Source organism: Corapipo altera, unplaced genomic scaffold (assembly GCF_003945725.1).
Source record: "Corapipo altera isolate COAL_440 unplaced genomic scaffold, ASM394572v1 57, whole genome shotgun sequence".
NCBI lineage: Eukaryota > Metazoa > Chordata > Aves > Passeriformes > Pipridae > Corapipo > Corapipo altera.
The window spans coordinates 5,772,223-5,793,729 of NW_020884905.1; the positions used below are offsets into that span (position 1 = coordinate 5,772,223).

Sequence of the window (21,507 nt, forward strand, 5' to 3'; positions counted from 1 at the left end):
GGGGGGCAGCGCCCGCTGAGGGCGGCGGGACGGCAGCGCCAGCGCCAGGCATGGCCGACCCGCTCCGCAGGACGCTCTCCAAGCTGCGGGGCAGGAGGTCCCAGCGAGGCGCGGCGGCGGGCGCCGGGCACCGCCACGGCGGGGTCTGCGCCCCGCAGGGTAAGTGTGTGCCTGGCGCGGCCGCGGGACTCTGCGTGCCCGGCTCCGGCTCCCGCGCCTCCACCTGCCGGGCGCCGGCGGTGGAGGAGCCCCGCGGGTGCCGGGATGCGCCGAGCCCGCTGCCCGGAGCGGGGGGGCCGGGCTGGAACTCGGGTGTCGAGTCGGTACCGTGCCGTCGGTGCCTGCGCTTCTGCCGGGGAGTGGAAATTCCTCGTTAAAGCGAGAGATTCGGGAGTTTGGACCAGCGCTGCGTGCGCGTCGCAGCTCGTTCTCGCGTCCTACAGCTGCTTGTCACTGCTTGGCTGCTGTTTACTCCTGGGGTTGGTTGGTTGGTTTGTTCGTTTTTTAAAGATGCACTGGAAATCTTACAGACCGGTTTTCAGTTTTGCCGTTGTTCCATTTGAATACGTAGTAGTTATGTTTTACGCTTTTGCTAGGAAACTTGGTGAAAGAGAACGTGTTTTAAGTATCAGCCAGGAGAACTGTGGATTGTTTGATCCATATATGGAGAGGCTGGAAAAAGCTGTTCTCCGCTTCCATAGTCTGCAGAGCAGGGCATGGTATCGCGGTGAGGTGTATTCTGTGCCCACGGAGTCGGCAGAATGTCAGTTTTGACCTCAGTTGAGCTGAAACGTTGAATCTTTGGTTTCTGAGCATACAGGTGTTGTTACTGTCATGGCTTACCTTGAAATACTGATTTATTTAGTTTTTTGTAGATAGAGTGGAATGTGAATGGAACACTTGACTTTTTTTTTCTTCTTAAACACTCTATTGAAGCCTTTTGAGAAGGAACCATTGCCATGTTCTGTATTTGTGTGGAGGCTTGGTCTTAACTATATCAAATATAATATTAAATATGTATATTAAAATGCTCATAGTTAGTAGGCAGCATTCTTCTGAATGAAACATTGCTCTAGAACAAAAACTATGTGCCTGACCAGTATGTCTCTCAAAACTTTGTGTTTGTGTAAAGCCAACTCATTCCTATAACAGCTTACAACATTGCAGACTTGCTCTGTGATATCAAACCACTGGTTGTGCAGATACTTGCAAATGAAGCAGTGTGTTACTAAAATAAACACAGGCATAAGGGCTTTCAGGATCAGGGCCAAGTTCAAATAAAGGGGAAGCAGTGCTTGCAAATATTGTTAGCAAAAGCAGAAACTGCAGTTGGGAGATGTATGTTTAAGTGTATCATTTGGATGAGTTTCAGTGAGCATTTACAATCAGTGACCTCTGGCAGCATGTTGGCTAATTCAGAGATGGGGTCGACTTGAGACATGTGGTAGGTGGCATGTCTCTGCAAGCAGCAGCACTGCTGGAGTGGGCTGAGGTTTGTGGTTATTGATGTTTCTGCAGTAAGCTCTTGCAGATGGCTTGTTATCAAGATACCCGGATGGATGTTGAAAATAAAGTTGAGTTTGCTGCTTCTGGGACTGAAGAGCAGCCTGAGGCTGATGCCAGATGTGTCACTTGTGTGTACTTTTAGGCACGCTGTACTTCTTAGGAGCCCACTGTTTTGGGAAGTGGGCTGTCTCAACCAGTGCGGAAGGGCCCACATTTCTACAGCAAAGCAGGAAGCAGCAGATATTTTTGTTTGTAGAAATACAGCTCTCGGATGCTCCATCTCTTTGTCACCAGATCAGGGACCACTCCTTGGACGAAAGCAAGGACTTTGGGATATTTGTCACTGTCAGGAGGATGCCTGCCTGAGAAGTCTTCAATCCAAACAGACTTTTTGGAAACATAGGAATAGCCCTATGCAGATTAGTTTCCTATCCTTTTGGTTAGTTTTTATTGAAACAGTAGTGAAAGTGTGTAAGGGGGAGCTTTTACAATGGTATGCTTACATTTCCAGGCTGTGGGTGGGGGAAGGAATATGGTTGCTGGCAAATCACTGAAACTTTGACAGAGATCTGCGTTCCTGTCTTCCTCAGATTCTGTTAACTGATCAATTTAGGCCCCAGTGTAGCAAAACACTTCAGTGGAGGTGTGTACAGACTTCAAAATGGTCACGGTTAATTTTGTTACTTCTTTGAAACAACTTAATTCTTCAAATCACAAACAGTGATTATATTGCATTTTAGCTAAACAAGCAAACCTTACTCTTTTGAAAAATCGCCCAATGATGAATCTTTCATCAAATAAAATGGTGGTGTTTCAGATCTTATCAAGGATCTCTTCTGCCATTAAAATACTAACCTAGAAAGAGGGTCAAAGGGAAAGTGTTCAAATGACAGTCTTTCATGTCTTCCTCTAAACCAGTGAACTTGGTTGGATTTACAGAGCTGCTCCTTGAGTCCTCCAGAGAGGTGTCCATGTTTTAGCAGCATCCATTATTGGTGTGTAAATAATTCTTTGCTTGGAATAATGTTCAAGCAGTAAAAAATAGCTGTTCCCATCTGGAATTTCCAAGTGCAGAGGGCTTCACATGAAAACAAGTTGTCTGTTTTATGAGAGCCCAGTTATCTCCATTCAGCCTTAGTGGCTGAGGATACCCTGTCTTGGTCGTCCTCCTGTTTTTAATTTGGATGTATTTGCAGCTTTCCTTCCAGTCCTAGTGCAGTGTTCCCAGCTCCCTGGCTGGGACGTGTGGCTGTGGTGCCCTGCAGCCTGCCAGGGGTATGGATGGCACTGCTGCTGAGCGGAGCTCCCATGTGCTCTGACAGGGGGCTCAAGTGTGAGGGGCTCTTTCAATGCACAATTACATGTTTGGCTGTTGCTTCAAAGAAGCTATGTCAAGTTTTGGGAGCAGTCAGTGGAATTTGTTTAGTAGTTTTATGAAATTTTGGTTGTGTAAAAACTTTTCTAAATTTCTTCTTTCTCCTTCCTTCTTTTCACGACAGTGTGTTTTGTTTTATTTCCCCCCAAATCAGGGGATACTTCCATATTAATTGTCTTATAAAGCTGGTAAGGACAGCCCTTTCTGAAGGTTTTTGTGCAAGAGATATCTTCGCCTTTATTTATATAGAAATCTAGAAGTGAATCTGTATGGGATTTTTCTAGACATTTAAGCAGTACGTTACACCAAAGGTAGGGATTATTTCTTTGTTGGTGTAACTAAACTGGAGAAATACTGTGTAGTACCTTTTCAAACCAATTGTACCTGAACTTGGCAGAAAAAAGCAGCCATTTCTGTGGAAGTATGCATGACCTTTCAGCAGAGCTATCTCACTGCCATTTATCTAAATTACATGGTGTTAAAAACACAGCCAAACAAGCCTGGCTCTTTATTAGTTATGTGCACATTCTGCGTTGACAGGCTGAAATCTAATTTTATGATCATATCAACTTATCTTTTGTCCTTTCGGATAAGGTCTAATGCAAGTGTTATATGACAGCAAACGTGTTTGTCTGTCAGAAGCAAAACGATATTCTAAACATTTGTCTTTCCCTCTCTTTTTGTCTGTCTTTCTGGGAACAGATTTAATAGAAAATGTTTACATAGCCTCGAGAAGCAGGAAGGAGCCCAAGTGCCCCCAGGCCAGCGAGGTCCCAGAGCACAGGCCACAGGTGAACAGCATTACCGTTTCTAAGAAACGTAACTGGCTGCAGCAGAGCACACACCGGCGGCCTCCCCCTCCTCTGGAAGAAGAAAATGCCTGTAAGGAGGTGCATGGGGCTGTTATCCCGGTACCCAAATCCCCCATCCCGCTGCCTGAACCTGCAGTGCCATGGGCTCCTTCCACGTCACCAGTGGGGCGGGAGCGCCCCGTGCGAGCCTGTGCCATGCCAAGCACCGCGAGCCCCGCCACGGCGAGGAGCACTGCCTTGGACTTGGGTGAGGACAATGACGCGGATGATGAGGGAGAAATATGGTACAACCCCATCCCTGAAGATGATGAGCCCGACTTGGCGGGGATCCACCTTTCTGCTGCAAATAGCCTTGTCGCTGTGGGCTCTCCATCGGTTCGGTACAAACCCCACCCTGGAGGTGACTCTGGGATGGCCACCAGTCCCCATGAGGGTCCCACACGCTCCATGGAGAGCATGGGGAACAACTGGACAGTGCAGCCTGGTGAAGGGAGTCAGGCCGATGCCGCACATCCCGGGGACCATGTGCAGCAGCACCGGCAAAAGTTTGCCTGCAAGGCTCCTAATATGCCAGCAGCAGAGGACAATCCTGCCTTTAAGTGCCCTTCAACAGGTAAGAATGTTAGGAACATAAGTGTTATGACCTCTGTTGTCTTTTAGAGGAATAATAAACTCTTGTTATGTCTCTTCTCTTTCTCTTCCTTTTACATTATCAGGCAAATTTCCAGTGGAAATGCATGTCAGGTTCATTGAGAATGACTCAGGTTGTGAGGCTGATACCTGTGAAGTGTTGGAGCTGCATGGTTTTTTTTCAGTCAGTTTGTTCATGGCATGTCCAGGTGTGATTGGCCTCTGTACTCTTTGGCCCCCACCTCACTGAAGACAAAGGTTTTACAAAGCAAGCTTGATGAAGCCTGGTAATGTGAGGACACACTGGGTTTCCTTTGTCAGCTGGTGTCCAGCCCTGGCCTTGGATTCCAGCCTCAAAGCTACTTAATGTCTGCACAAGCTTCTTTACCTTGCTGTCTGGGACTTTTTAATAAAGACTTTTTGGAAGACCATATAAATGCTATTCATCACGTTGCTTTCTGTAATTACTGTCTTGTTGACTGTCTCAGGCTAATCTAATAGACTGGAGGAGAGTGGTTTTCACTTTCAGAAGCCAGCCTCTTTGTTCCTTGTTATCTTTGGCTGAGTGCTTGATAGTCTCATTTCCATAATTCCATTAGTGTGTGAATTCAGCATCTTATTAAAGATTTTTCCCAGTCTGTTAAAAAACCTCAAACAAATATAAAACCACACCAAACAAAAGTAAGCAGAAAAAATCCTCCCAGCCCTTTCCAAAAAGGTATTATTTTTAATTACTTACGTGCCTTATATTATCTTGACCTTAACTCTAGTATCCTGTTCAAAGTTAAAAACAGCTTGAAGTTCAGGAGACAGGGAATTCCAGGTCCCCCTCTTTGGAGAAAGTTCACACTTTCTTAGCACTGACATTTAAGAGCCTGTATTTCTGCTTGGCTCATTGATCCTTAGTGAAGACCTGAAACATTGGCATGGAAGCCCAGGTGTGCATCGCCCTCTGGAGGAGCCCTGCATTTGGGTTGTCTCCATCCAGCCTTGCCATCCTGGCAGCCTCTGGCCCTGTGTCCCTGTGTGTCAGAAGCTGCTGTGACTGGATTCCTGGTGCAGAGATTACTTCTGGGAATAGGGTTTGTTTTCAAAGGCACCAGAGCAACCACTGTAAACAGAGGAATCAAAAAACACTTGGTCTTTTGGGGGCTCACATTTTGTTCTTTTTGTGGAAATGCTGCAGATATAAGCATATTTGTAGTTGCAAAGTGTGTTAAAGTTATTGGGCATTTTTTTAGAAATAGCTCACTTTGTAAACTGCATTAAATACTTAGACCTGTTTTATTTGCTTGCCAGACATGAAATATCATGTTCTTTGATAGATTTTTGTCTTTGTCGGGGCTCTAGATGCTTTGTAGAAGTCAGTAAACATGGTTATTTAGGGAAGCCATGTGTGTCCTACAAACTGTTTGCGTCCCATTTAGGTGGTTACTCTCAATACATGGATGACTATTTCTTTTTTTAAGAAATAAATCTCTTTCTGTGAGAAGAAAAATACCAAAGTTGTTTTCATACTGGAGAAGCATTTATTTCTGAAAGCAAAGTTGCCTATTTCAAATGTCTCATGAAACCAGGAGAGAAGTTATGAATTTCACCTGATTTGTTTATTATGCATTGAGTTAATTAAGGTACTTCAAATGCAGCTCTCCTTTTACATGTATTGGATGGTGATCACATTGAATAGATTAATTGATAATGAAGTAGATCCCTGCTGCTCAGTAATTGGCTTTATTATGGAGAAGGGGCTTAGTTCTTCTTTTTAATCCAGTTAAGGTATCTACAGTTATCTTCAGTCAAATTTAAAATGACAGCTCATCCATACAAAATCAGTGCATGAAGGGCAACATGGCCAATTTAACTTTATTTGTGTTAGGACCTTGTTTGAATTATACAACTGGTATGAAATGGATGTCTGTATTCATAGAGAGCTGGGTACATTAAGCGGTAACTCCTGACAAATAAGCAATTACTGCTTCAGGGAAAAGTCTGTTTACCATTCTTATCGGTACGATTTTATATATGTCAATATTGGTTAGCATTAGAGCCTAAATATTAGATTTTGGAAAGTAGAGACAGAAAAAAGTGGGGCAGTACAAAACCCAGCAAAATACATGTATTTGTTCGTTGTATTGTTTGTTATTTTCTTTGGACAATGGAATCATTTTTACCTTGAAACCCTTAAACATTGCTGCCTTATTTGGATTTCCAATTTTGTAGAGAGAAAATGGTAATGGATTTTTTCTCTTTTATTTTGTTATCTTTTAAGACTTTTTATTAGAAAGAAGATTAAGAAAAAATAAATTATAGAATTCAGTTATTGGAAGTCTATCTAAACAGAGCAGCAAATAGGTAGTTCCTATACATGGTTGTAGAGGTGCTAACTTGTCCCACAGTCTTAATTTACACTACTAGTTACTGGTGTTAATCTGGCTACTTTCTACAGAAAATGCCATTTATGTTAACAGGATTTGTCAGGTAATTCCTTAGTGAATAATTCTGGCTTTGTTGGCTTTTAAAAAGAAACTGATTAGAAATAAGTTGCCCTTACAGCAGAGCTTGGGAAAATAATTCTTATATTTTGTTTATAACACCCAAAGGTAAGAGTAAGAAGGTAACTTAGTTCCAAATTAGTAATGTAGAAACATAGTGCCAGCTTGTGCTCTTGGGTCTGTGGGAGACCACTTTAAGTGGAAAGGACCCTGGAGGCTGTTTTTAATTATGTGTCTCCCTTCACAGGCAAATGGTTATGATTGGAAAATAGGAATATTTTTGTTATAAATGCAATATGAGAATTTCTATATTTAGGGCTTTTGCATTGTAAAATGCTAAAGTAAATTTTCTTTACAACTCTTTAGGATTTAACTCTAACTGTATGTTTTTATAGTTGTATCACCTGCAAATTGTTGAAGAAAAACACCCCTTTGTAATGTTGGCTCCTGTGATAGATTTACATTGTGGAGCTCTGAATAGTGCCTTCTGAAGAATTTGTAATATTTTTGCTTTCGGGGAGGATTTCTGTTGGGATTAGTGTCCACCTAATCAGTGGAATCATCTCTTGTATATCTCAGAGACATCCTGGTAGGACTTGTGCACTGTAGGTTACCAGGATCTGGACTGTGCTTTTGCTACTGAAAATGTGCTTGTGTAGCAGTCTGGATGGAAAATCCTGGTAAGGATCTCTGTCAACAATTTTTTTTCAATGTTACAGCAAGTGAAGATTTATACCATGTTCCCACTTAGCCCTGATACGTGCCAACTGAAACTTGACTTAAATAGTATTAAAACTACAGCGTTCTTTCTCCACTTAGACTGTGACCACTATCCTGATTTGCAAGTACATCTTTTGGGGCCAATGCAGGCAAATATTTTGCATGCTTACATGTTGCAAGCAAGCTTCCAGCAATACGTGTAGAGTATACTGGGCAGCAAATACTATTTACAAGTTTCCTTCCATGTATTGCAAACACTTAATTTTAATTTTTTTCCAGATGGAAGATGCTTTGTCATTTAACTGATTTGCAAATACAAGGAGCTTTGGTCTCATGAGGCAGGAAAGCATTTATGTCAAATATTTGCATGGTGTTTGAGATATCAAAATGGTTAGGTGTGTGGCAGAAAGGTCCCTCTGCTCCCTCTTTCTCCTACAGAGATGAAGCCAGATTTTCAGTGGGTTTTTGGGGAGTTTGTGCATGTGCTTTTGAAGGTCAAGGGCTTATTCATGCATTTGTCTTTGATCCATGGGCCAACAATACTATAAAGACCTGCTGGTGAAAGAGGCAAAAGAATGTAGCAGCTGTGGAGTGGAAACGGTTAAATTAAAATAGTTACTGCCTTTTTCAGTTTCTGATTTTTCCTGGCTAACTGTTTTTATCCTCTGACAGGGGAAGCAGGGGCAAAGCTGCTTTTCATGCCATGAAAGGCACAGTGAGGAAAGGAAACCTTTGTGAGAGCAGCCCGAACAGACAGTGCTTGGCATCAGCTGCGCTGCTGCCGCGAGTGTCTTGGTGGGGCTCCAGCGTCGGAGTAGAGCCAACTGTGGCTTATGAGCATCGCAGGATCCTTAATGTTTAAAATATCTGCAACAAACTCATACTTCTGTGTAGATACTGAACTCTTTTAAGTCTGGTCAGGGATCTAAAGTGTTTGTTCCCCTCTGTACTGATGTGCCCATGTGAAGGATGCTCCTAGGATCGCCCCTTTGATGGAGAGCAGGCCATGGTCAGGCCCTTCACCTCTTGGAGTGCATGATAGGCTGTAATCACTTCCCATTTTAATTAATGCACTATTTAAAGTAATTTATTTTATATCTTTTGCTCCCATAAAAGTGATCCTGGGGTTGATGGGTTCATCACAGCCTAACTAATGTTAATGTGTATAGTATTTGAAGAAAACAAATTATCTTTACAGAGTTCTTAGAGATTTTATTTTTTATCTTTTTAATAATTTCTCCGTTCCTTGACTCTAAAGCAATATGTGAGATAGAACTCAGAGACTGCATTGGTCAAATTATTTAATTTATTTAAAACTTTTTTTTTTACAGGTTAAAACCAGACATTCTTCCATTCATATATAAGTAATTAGGATGTAACATAGAAATAATTGCTTTCTATCTCAGGTTTTAAAAGTTCTTTTTAGTTTTTTTAATTTTCTTTTGCCCAGTTGCTGAAGTAGATATAGGTGATGCTTTCCTTGTATCTTAATTGAAGTTGCTTGAATTTGATATAGCATGAATCCTTCTCTCAATGCCATTTACACTTCTGCTCTGAAATTTTATAATCAGAACAGGCCTAGAACTATACCTACACCTGAGGAAGTTAACAGCCTTTGACATAAATAGAGCTGTCTGTTTGTGTCAGTTGAGGATCCAGATCAATTTCTTGTGGAATCTACCACAGAAAAACAGTAACCCTTTTTCACTCAACCATTATTTGCCATGAGAACAATTTTGAGATGTTTGGCCTTTTCTGTTTAGATTTGCTGCTTTTTCACTTTTAATATATTTTCCCACTTAGTCTTTAGATTGATTTTAGAAAAAAAAAAAATAAAAAAGCATGAAAACTGTTGGCAGAAGGGACACTTTAGTTTTGAAAGTTATAACCACCTAGTATTAACTGTATTTTTTTTCACTTTTCAAAATGAAATGGCTTTGGTCTTCAATGCTAATGCCATTATTCTAGAGATGCTTTCAGTGTTAGATGTAGTGTACTTTTAATGTCTGGAGAATGGTAGGAAAAATTAAACTACCGCTCGTGTTTATTTTGGTGGGAAGTCAGCATTTCCATTAGTTATGAGAGTGGCTGTTTAATACTAAAGTAGCTTGCTGTAATAAACAACTGATAGCTTTTTGACTTATTTATTCACCTCAACTTATTGTCCCAAAAATAAATTACATGTTTTTTGAGAAACATTGACTCAGAAACCCCACTTTAAGCAATGAGGAATGTGACATGTATAATAGGGTAGTCAAATGTGCCTGTAAAACAGCATGTGTTGCTGGCAGTTGGTGTGACAGTGATATATGTGCCCAAGCACATGTAAACAGCTTTAAACAGGGTCAGACAAGCATTTTTACTGTGCTAAATCACTGCACATGTCTGGCAGGGGCTGTGTTGTAAGTTCTTAAGAGAGTCTGATCCTCTCTTCCCTTGGGGCAGTGTTGTGTAGGGGTATGGTCTGTCAGTGCCAACCTGCTTGGCTAAGGGACAGTAGTGATTGTCCTGTGGACACCGGGATGGATGGGGTGGGTGAAGGGGGCCTGGGTTTGTGAAGCCTTGTGGGCTCTTCATGTCTCTCCAGTCACGGAAGGGCTTTGCTTTCACACAGCCATAGCGCTGGGTAAAGTGAAAGGTGGCTTTAATGCTCAAGCTGAACACATAGCTGATGGAAGCAGTTGCTTAGGGTGTCAAGTAATTTTAACTCAGATTGTGTTGTCCTCCAAAAACTTCCCCCCTCCCCCATTACTCATACTGCTAAAGCATCCAGAAGGCATAAGGTAAATGGAGTAGACAGTATCTGATAGAACAGCCCAGGTTGGAGAGGGCATGAGACGATCATCCGGCCCACCCTTCAGTGGGAGGGGGAGCCTAGATGAGACTACCTAGCAGCCTGTGCAGTTGCATCTTGAAAATCTGCAGTGGTGGGGACTCTACCACATCCCTGGCAAGGTTGTTCCAGGAATTGAGTGTTCGCACTGTAAAAGATAAATTATGTACACACACATACAGATAGTCAGCTGCATATATAAAACTGTTCCCACACTGCCCTGGTGCAACAGGTGCCTCTTATGTTTCATCTCCTCCTACCACCCTTTTGTAGGGATATTTTTATTGTCTGACTGCTGAGATGGGATGTGCAGTGGCAGAGCAACTGGGGACAGGGACAGTGGGAAGCCTGTTTGCAGCACAGTCTTGTAACCTGGTCAAGGAAAGAGGTACAACTGAGTTCCTCTGTCACCCTTGTGAGAAAGCTGTGTCAGATGGGTAGGCTGTGAAGTGAACTGTTACTGGACTGTGCTACAACTCCTTCTGCAGCTTGTTCAGAGTTGTCATGTACACTCTCTTAAAATTGCATGCATACCTCAGCACATTGCTGGCTTTAGTGGAACAACATGTGGCTCAGTGCTGATGGGAATACCATCCTGCATAATACTCGACTGTTAAGTTTCTTCCAGCCACATATTTCACTTTAACTGTTTGGTGCTGAACGCAGCAGAAGTTGAACACATAAAAGTTGTAGTGTTAGATTGACTCTTTGGTTTTAACGAGCTGGGGGGAAGTTTAATTTGCTGGCCTGCTTTTCCAAGCCTGTGCCAGAGGCTTTTGACAGAAAGGGAAGATTAATGTTAGAGGCTGCAGCGTGGCACCGATTGCTGCAGAGCACTCCAGGCCAACCCACCAGTGGGACTGTGCAGTGATTTTCAGTACAAGGGAGGGCTTTGTGCGTTTTTATCAAACACCACATTTCTAACTCGCTGCTTGCCAGAAAAGCACAGCAGGCGTGCTAGAAATAGCCCTTCCCCTGCAAGGGAACTACTTCCATGAGATGAAGGACTAAGTGAATTTTCCTCTGTTCCTCTGGAAAACAGATTCTATGCATTATTCTTCATAACTGTAACTTTCTTTTATAAAGATACACTTTTAAGCAACTATCTGCAAAAGTTATTTAAACCGACCCATTCTGTTGGGGCTAGAGCTAGTTTCCCTTTCCCTGGCTAGCAAGGGGGAATGATGGATGAATAAAGGTGTTTGAGTCTCTCTGAGCTGCCTGTGCTGATTGAATCACACAAGATCAGTGTGCTGAGGGGCTCTACAGCACCTCAGCCTGCACAGGCAAGTCCTGTTGGGAGCTGCTAAGGTTTGAAAAGGGATGAGGGAGTGGGATGGCTGTTGCTAGCAAGAGCCACTCTTGGTTTCTCGAGGGATAGAGAAGTGACTAAGTGAAAGTACTCACGTAATTTTATTAATATCTATCATTCTGGCCTCAGTTTCCCTCTTACATACTTGCTTAACTCGGGTAAATTGATTGCCTTTCCTGCAGTCGTTACTACCTCATGCTGGTAAAAGTGAGAATGGCTTGAGCAAAACTTGGTATTTGCATTTCCTTGAGTATGAGGTGAACCACAGGTTCCTGTCTGTGTGCAGTACTTGCTTATGTCTGATTGTGTTCCTTAATTAGCTGTCTTTTACTGCTAAATTGAGGGAATCTTTTTTTTTCTTTTGCACTCTTTAGCATCAGTGCCTGCTGCTTTTTTCCTTGTTGTCTTTTTTTTTTTAAATTTTTTTTTGTTTTTGTTCTTTGCGGGGGGGGGTGTGGTACCTCGAAAGTTGGATGATTTCCCTTGGGAACATCTCTTGGGAACTGTCTAACATTAAGCCCTGTTGTGGGATGGTAGTGCCAGGAAAGATGGAAGGTTGCTGGCAGGCAGAGAAATGAGGCAGTGCAGGATGCAGCTTTTGGAAGGAATAAAAAAAATCCTGGTTGTGTTCTTCCTCTTCTATTCTGCAGTAGAAAGAAGGAGCTGAGAGAAATGGAAGAAAAGGTGTAATATTGCCTGCATCTACACAGGAGAGATTTAGGGCTCTTTGAGGTAATAGAGGCACATGTACAAGAGCCATATTCTTTACTAGACACAAATGTCTTTCCTCTAGGCCTAAAAGGAGTGGTAATGCTGATGTGTTGGCTGTCTAGCCAACTGCTTTGTAGACAAGGGTGCCTTTGCCATTTTCTGGTGCTTTCCCATTTGAGTCTGTTTTCGTTGCACCTGTGCCCCAGGAATGCAGCTGTGTGTGCTGGTATGGGGGATGCAGCACAAATGATGGAGCTGAATGCAGTGGATGAGATCGCTCATTTGTTTATGTGTAGTTTCTGGCCCTTTCATCTCCATAAAGCAGAACAAATCTGGCTTTTGATGACGAATTGCCAAATTTGGCTGAACGAGTCAGTAGAGCACAGCTTTCTGAATGCTCGTGAACATCTGACTGAATGAGTGATGGTTGTCTGAATGAATTGTGCTTATCAAGTTATGACAAATCAACATGTTTTCCCCTAGTTCAGGATTTATTTTTTAGTTGTCAAGAAATGCAGTTACTGAGCAGTTTGAAAATGATTATTCCTTCTCTTTTCTTCTAAAGGTTTTGGAGCTGCTCTTGCACCCAAGGCTGACATACCCTCCACAGAGGTTTCTCCTCCAAGTCCTAGTCCTCTGAAAAAAAGCGGATCAATCAACTGGCCTTTCCCTGATAGAATTAAATCACCCAGGACTGTGAGGAAGCTTTCCATGAAAATGAAAAAGCTGCCAGAGCTGAGCAGGAAGCTGAGTGTCAAGGGAACTTCAAGCCATAGTAGTTCAGATAATCCTCCTTCCCTGCTGAAAGGTAGCTGCCGGGATACAAGCCATACAGTGTCTTTGCCATCTTCTGGAAACTCAGCCACAGCTGCCAGCAGGAATGTGATAAGTCGTTACCATCTTGACAGCAGTGTGTCATCGCAACACACCTTCAAAAAGAAAAGCTCAAGGAGCTCCAAATCCTTCAACAAAGGTGGTTACCTCAGTGATGGCGACTCTCCTGAACTTATAACAAAATCAGGTAAACACAGGCATGAAACCAAGTGTGGGAAAGGAAAGGAGAGCCTTCCAAGTAACAGTGGTAAAACTGAAATAGATATTGATGCCTTCAGACACTACAACTTTTCTGATCAGCCCAAGTGCTCTCAGTACATCTCTGGACTCATGAGCATTCACTTTTATGGTGCTGAAGACTTAAAACCACCACGAATAGACTCAAAAGATGTCTTTTGTGCAATACAGGTTGACTCAGTAAACAAAGCAAGAACTGCCCTGCTTACATGTAGGACAACATTTCTAGATATGGACCACACATTCAACATAGAAATTGAAAATGCCCAGCACTTAAAGCTGGTGGTGTTCAGCTGGGAACCCACCCCACGGAAAAATCGAGTGTGTTGTCATGGAACTGTGGCTCTTCCCACTCTCTTTCGAGTCACAAAAACACATCAGCTGGCTGTCAAACTGGAACCGAGGGGGCTTATTTATGTCAAGCTGTCGCTCATGGAGCAGTGGGAGAACTCTCTTGATGGCCTTGATGCAGATCGGGAGCCTGTGATGTTTGGGGTAGATGCTCGAAAAGTTGTAGAGAAGGAAAATGCAGGCTTGATGGTGCCACTTCTGTTGCAGAAATGCATTCTGGAGATTGAAAAGAGAGGCTGTCAGGTACTGTGCATGTTTTAATCTCTTTTGTCAATATTTCTTTGTTGAGCTGCTGTTGCAGTGTGAGCACTGAGTGAAAATGGGGAAATCAAAAACACTATGTCAGTTTTTTTCCTTTGCTGCTTCTATGTGGTGAACAGTGGCCGTTGTAATGTGGGAAGAATAACGACTGCATGCAGTCAGTGCTTCCAACTTGGCCTTTGCAGAGAAGAAGTATGCTTGACAACAGGACCTGCTCCCAGTAGTGCCTTAGGACTAGGGATAGTGAAATGAACCTGCCAGCCTCCAGTGTATAGACTCACCTTCAAACAGCAGAGATGAGCTGAGAACTTGAAAATGCTTGATTTCTGAGACGTGGAACAATGGAGGAACACATGTCTGAAAGCAAAAATGATATGATATACTGTTCCCTCCTACCCAAAACTGAGACACAGTGTGCAGTGACACAGTGATGAAGAACAGGTCTTTCATCAAAACTTTACTTACCTGTGTGCAGACTGAGGCCAACCAAAGACCCATCTCTGCCATCACTTTGTACACAGCATTAACATAAGGAAGGAGACCTTGAGGGACCGAATTAGTTATTTCACCACACCACTGCTCCTTCAGGTTGTTCTCAAATTAAGACTGCTGTAAAGCAGTAGTGCCCAGTGTCTTTTCATCCCAGTAGAGTTTTATTGGTTGACGTAACCTAATGGGCAAAAATATGTATGAGAAACAAGGTATGGAAACAAATCACCAGTTAATGGATGCTAGACAAGGACTCTATTAGGAAGGACTGTGCATAGTCCTAAAGTCACATGTTCCCCTTGGTGATTGATTTGCAACTGGTGGGAGGACTCTTGTGTGCTGTTCCAGATCATGTGTGAGCCCTTGGTGTCTCTTACACCTGTTCTCAGTCAGGTGAAATTGAGAAGTAGTCACACCTACCACTGTTACTATTTTAAATTGCTGACAGGTTGGATATGCTTCCAGGTGTGATGAGATTAACTCTGCTGTTTATTATCTAGGTCATAAACTGTATAGAGACATGGTACTTCTGTATGGTTCTTTTGCTGAAAGTCACTGCTGATAATAACTATATGATTCTTATTGTGAATGCTTCTCCTAACATTATGCAAATCAGTGGAAGAGAGGAGTTTTATTCTTTCCAATGTATGTGTCCCATGGTTTCAACATTTTATTTTGGGCTTATTAGCACCTAGTCACGCAAATGATATTGGGTAATCAAGGCAATGCTGGTAATGAAGCGATTGGGATCTGAGTTATCTGAATGTACCTGGTGCTTTTGAGCGTGAAATCTATTTTGTGTTTGCGCAGGGCAAACCAAAAATGCAAAATATACTGTTAACTTCTTTTAACCATGTGCTTGTCTGACATTTTCGACTTTCCTACAGACTGCACGGTGTGTTATCTCCACCTGAATTTCAGTTGTGGCATTAAAAAACTTCGAAAGTTTAAAAGAAATTTTCTTAGGCAGCTACTAGATCATATTCAGTCTTGAGAAAGGGGGAGTACAACTTCCATTGGATAACTTTCCATTTATTTTAAAAGGAATTAATATATGACCAGACAAATACTCTTGCTTGTAGACCTACATTCCCATGGTCTTAAGCCAGTATAGTCTAAGTCAGGTGGGTTTGTTTTTTTGTTTAGTTTGATTTTGGCTTTTTTTTTTCTTGAGCCCATGGTACTTTTGGACTAGCCATTTACTGCTCAGTACAGCTACCTATAAAGTTAATTAAAATAAAATTAATATTTTTAAGATTTAGTTTCTTAAGATCATAGGAGTGCTTTGTATAAATGGTGTTGATGAAAATTAAAAATAATTATAAAATGGAAAATCTGAATGCATGAAGGTACATGATTTAACGAGTCATTCAGTTCGAGTGGTGTGGGTTTCAGTCTTATCACCTTAAGCATGTTAAATAACCCTTGTTTTGCAGAAAACTTTAAATATAATTTGAAACACGTAGAATTCAGCATATTGTCATCTTTAAAACAACATTTTATAGGTGTAATAATGGGGTATTCATAATTTTTTTGAAACTGGTTATGGGTATAAAATTTTTAGGTTTTTACTACATAACTTAGTACTGTAGGAAAAATGTTTTGGTTTATTTTGGTTTTGTGTTGTTTTTTTAATTGTTTTATAACATTTTTCATTTTTAGTAAGGGGTCAGTTATATGACTTTTTCTGCTGGGGATTAATAACTGTAATTTGATATACTGCAATTTTGTCTACATAAGGCTCTAAACACTTCTTTCTACTGTAGTTAGAATTCTAGCTTGTATAATTAAGCAATTAGGAAAAATGATGATGATCAGAATGAGTAGGGCAAGAAGCGAATACAGGTTTTATCTGTGTTTCTCTCTTTCCCGGGTTTGCATAAAAGCAAAGCATTAAACAATTCTGTTTTAAAGCTCATGTTCTGTCCATAAAACACTTCTCAGCGTGTTCACTGTTGAGAAAACATTCACGTTATTCACTTACTGCTCAACGGTGTCTCTTGTGAAGTGTCCCATACTGTGTATGTTGACGGTTTCCACTGTTTGGGTTTCCCTAACACGCGTTTACAAACAGTCGCTTTTGTTGCACTCTCTGAATGAGACACCACACGATGTCATTACTAGTCCCCTCTGCAGGCCAGTGACTGACCTGAGGCTCTTGGTTTTGCTTTCAGGTGGTGGGTCTGTACCGGTTGTGTGGCTCAGCAGCGGTTAAGAAAGAGCTTCGAGAGGCTTTTGAGAGGGACAGCAAGGCTGTTACTCTTTGTGAAAGCCAGTACCCAGATATTAATGTCATAACAGGTAATACATTTACTTGCTTTTCTTCTAGTATAGAGTTATGCCATGTTCTTAATGTATTTTTTAAAATGTGAGCTCGTTTTCTGTTGTAATTTAATAAGCTTTCAACTGCTGCTTTGTACTGCTGAAAGCTGGGTGGGAATAAGCGCAGAAACTGTGGCCATGCGTAAATATGAATGAAGCAGCAGTGGTTTGAAAGGAGGAGAACATGGAAGGAACTGCTTTCAGTAACTGCTCCACCAGTTACAGAGGGAAGTGGGAATCTGAAAGGAGCTAAAGTCTCAGAGCTGGTTAAACTTCTGCCATTTTTTTTTATTGGGGCAGATCTGGAAAAACTTGCTTGTGATCAGGTACCTCCACACCATGTGACCTAAGGGCCACCTTGGATCAGTCGTTCTGCCCTTTTTGTTGGAGATTACAGGAGTTAGGGAAACAGATTTCCCATCTTGTGCAGGCTAATTAGAGCTGCAGGAAAGCGCATTTGATCCCTCCTTTTTTAAAAACCTTATTAAGGAGCAGCTTTCTCCTGCTCCCTGGAGTGGCCCTTTTACTTGCTGTTGTGCAGCAAACTCCAGGCATAGGTAAGAAGAGCTGGAAGTGCAAGAACAGAAGATCCTGGGAAGCCTGGCTGCATCTGTGTCAGCTCCTTACATGGGTCTCTTCACAGGAGTTGCACTGCAGAACTGAAGTAAGTTGTTGAGGTTTTTTGGTTTGTTTAAAAGCGGAACAGTTTTATAACTATTGATACTTGTTATGTAAGCTAAAGTTGATCTAATTTCAGGCATCACTGAGTAAGCCAGTTGCTCCAGCAAATTAGTCAGAAGCATTCATTGCCCGTATATCAAGGGATGGAAAATGTAACAACAATACTTGGGGTATAAATTTTCAGTTCAAAGCCCTTTCTCTAACACCCAACATCTAGCTTTATGGCAGAGTTATACCCTGTTTGGTGGTTTATTTAATTACATTGTACTGGGAATTAATTTTGTTCATTACATTTTATAATATACAGTGTGTATCAGAAGATATTACTGGGTGACATTTACTGAGTTACATAAACCTTTTGGTTCAGAGTGTGCAGCTAGTCAGTTCACCTTAGTTGCCTTGGCTGATTTCACTGTTGGATTCAGTGTTTATCACAAGTACCAGCATTCTCAGCATCAGAAACTTATATTTTTAGATTCATAGAATTGCTTAGGTTGCAAAAGACCTTTAAGATCATCAAGTCCAACCATTAAGCTCCCACTGTTTCACTCTGACAGTATACAGCCTTTATAAACTGGATGTACGATAAAGGTATAGTATAAATGATCTTTTAAACTGGATAATTTTCTTGTCTTTGCAAATAAGTTAATGAGAAAAAGTGGTGAGAACTTCTAAGATCAGATTGATTGTTCTATGAAATTATTGAAATCTTATTTTCTCGACTTTTGTAAATCGCTTCAAAAGGGGAAATTGCTTTCTACCCAATAGCAAAAGCTGTGTGATATTGACTTGTAAGCAGACAAATGGCAAACTGCAACTTGGTTAATGTAAACTTTGGGGTACTGGAAAATTTTGTTGGTTTTTGGTGGTTTTTTTTTAAATTTAGAATACTAAAAATGGCATCACACTCCCATGCTACAAATAATCATTAAAATAAGACAGTATTTGTTGAAATGGTTCAAGAGTATTGTGGGGAAAGGGTATAGGAATTTAATACTCATCCATATAGAAAAGAATCTGTAACATTTCCTAAGCATTTTGAATTTCCTGAGTATGTCGTACACTCAGAACTAACCAGAACCGACTGAAACTGAAGTCTCACCTGCAGGAGGGCTCAGTGCTAATGCAAAGCCCTGGAAGGGCAGCAGCACAGGCTGACAGATCTTTCCATCATGAGTTTATGCTGTGCTGGTCAAATTGAAAGATTTGAAGTATGCTTTCCTGTATACATTGCTACAAGCCTCATTGTTGGCAGTGAACTTCTGGTGACCGTGCAGGTCCTGCTTGGTGGTGGTACTACTGAAGGATAATTTTTTTCATCCAGAGTTTGTATTACAAGAGTGAAAAGAGTACAGTTTTGGTGTCTACCTTACAGAAACACTACTGGATATGCTTTTGTATGTGTTCTATTGCAAGAGTTTACTAACATGCTGCTTTCCTTACAAGGGACAAATAGTTTTAAGAAATTACATTTTAAAAAATGGATTTTTTTCCCCTGGTAGCCCTGCAGATGTGCTATGTGATTGCCTGCAGTGCCTGTGTTAGTATGGGTCCTGTTGGGGGGGAACAGGGAAGGAAGGAGTGTTTGTACCCATAGCTTTCACTGACCAAAATGCAGCCCACTCTAATTATGGGCAACTGTCTGGTCTGGATTCATGGGGGAACCTGCAATTTTTGCTGACAACTGAGTTACCCTCTATGCTAGGAATACAAGAGTCCACAAAATTTACTGCATATGCTTAGGGAGTTGGGTTGAGGGAGAATGTTTCCCCTGAGTATTTAATGCTGAGGCTGATGCACATGATTCATACTTCTATCAGCCAAAACATGTGTTCCATAAAATATGAATCCTCAGCATAAATCTTGGCTGATTTGAAAAGAAGTGCTGCCTTATGTCCTTTTTGAAATTTGAGTAGCGCTCCTTTCCAAAGAGATTAATTTGGGTTTTTTTTGACAGCTGTCCAAAGACTAAAGAATGAACATTTAATGACTAAATCTTGACTGAGAAATGCTCCTGGGATTGGCACAGGCTTACACACAATTAAGTGTGCTCGTGGCTCAAACTGAAGCGTGCAGCCAGTTTTTGGAACTGACCAGTAGTCATGTTGTTACATCGTGTCTGTTCACATCCACGTGAATTCCTATCTCTGCATAAAGCATGCAATACTGTTAACAGTTCAGTGGGTCAGAAAAATGAGGAATTAATGAAGTGGATGGCAATTCCTGCTCTCTGTCTAAATTTGTTGTGTGTGGTTGTGTCAGGAGGAATGTGCTAGTGGGTTGGCAGCATTGGGAAGCGTAGATTCGTGGAAAAAAATAACAGCAGTCTCTTACAGGGCTAATTTAGCTGAGAGAATAGCAAAACGATTTAGAAAGGTCAAGGGGCATTCATGGCTCCGAAACCATCCTGTTATTCAGGGCTGAACAGGAGAAAGTCCTTTGGCAGGTGGTAGTCCTATGATTGTGGATGCTATTACAGGAATTCCTGATAAATAATTATTAATAGACAGCTGTGTTTCAACAGTATAAGCTGATTTGATTACAACATGCCATTTCCTAATGTAAGCTGATTTTGATTTCAGCCTCTCCTTCCAAAAAGAGCCAGGCTGAAACAAAGGTCTTGAAAGAAGTCAGCATCTCTTGCTGGTATTTTGCTTATGAAAAAAGGAAGACATCCCAAACTGTGTTGTACAGCACCAGCATCTGCCACATTTGTCTCATAAATATTTTAACCAGCTAATCCACATATGGAACATGAGCCTCTAAATCCAGGGAAGAAATAGTATTTGGTGGGGAGAGAGGAATATGAGTAAGTTACTAAACAAAACCTAGCCACTTAAGTGGAGAAGTCATGAAAGTGACATATTCATTTTAAAACAAACAGAAAACCGCACCAAACCACCAGGGGAAATACTTTTTCAGGAAAATATGTGGATGGTTGTTCACATATTTTCTGTTCCTGATGGGATGTTCCCATTTTAAGCACAGAGTGAGCTCTTGGGAGCTGTGTGGAGGTCTGCAGAGACAGAAGTTTTGCCTGGCTGCCCCATGCCTGTGCTACAGAGGGAGGTGGTCTGGCAGCTCCGGGGGGAGGTGCCGCTTCAGGTAGCGCTACTCCTGCAATGCTGCCTTAGCAGCTGCACTACAGCTAGGTGCAGTATTCTTTTTAAGTGAAAATATTTGTACAGGTAGAAGCCAACTCTTACTTACACTCTGCATGTGAACATGCAGTGAAGGGCAAAATGTTGACTTCCGTTCCCTGTATTTTTTCAGAAACGACCTCTTAACAAAGCCCAGTCCTGTACAGTTCATTTTACAGCTCGGTTATAACAGACTGAGATAATAAAAACTGTTACTTTGTTAAATAACACAGTGTGATGGTAATTAATTACTGTGATGTGAGATTTTACAAGGCTATGAGGAGTGCCTGCTAAAAAATATTCTACCTTTCTAACTTTGCCTGTTTGGAGGACAGGCTGCTTTGTTAACTACAGTACCTGCTTTTGAATAGTTGGGGTTTTTTAATCCACAATTTCGACTTAACGAAGTATTTAAATTCAGTTGTGATCTAGCTAAAATGAGTAGGTATTTGTGGCACAGAATGCATTTTTTTTTAAGGAAAATAAAAGCTGCTGGGAAGCAGGCTTGTTTCCTTCAGTTTTCTTTGTTGGTTTTAGTGGATACTTTGCTCCTGGATAGCATCCTGTTATGCCTTTTCCAGAGGTTGCTGTTAGAAGTCTTAATATTTGGGGTTTTTTAATTATTATTCTTCTGATCACTGAAACCCCTCTCAAAATGAAGTATCAGCCACCCTCCAAAGCCAGCTTACAAGAATGAAAATGCTCAATTCCTTTTTCTTTTTGTTTGTTTGTGTCTGTGGAAAGAATAGGGGTTAATAAGGCACTTGCCTGGTTGTTGCATCCCCTAGGAACAGCCTTTCC

General features: G+C 41.5%; 1 protein-coding gene across 2 annotated transcripts in view; it reads left to right on the forward strand.

The window, feature by feature from the left end:
- Positions 1-50: 50 nt before the first annotated feature.
- SYDE2 (synapse defective Rho GTPase homolog 2) overlaps positions 51-21,507 on the forward strand; it is a 28,916-nt gene continuing 7,459 nt past the window's right edge. For both annotated transcript variants that reach the window (XM_027651599.1, XM_027651600.1), the window contains exons 1-4: positions 51-159; positions 3,584-4,306; positions 12,957-14,056; positions 16,738-16,864. In XM_027651599.1, the coding sequence (XP_027507400.1) occupies positions 51-159; positions 3,584-4,306; positions 12,957-14,056; positions 16,738-16,864 (2,059 nt within the window). The remainder of the gene's footprint in view (positions 160-3,583; positions 4,307-12,956; positions 14,057-16,737; positions 16,865-21,507) is intronic.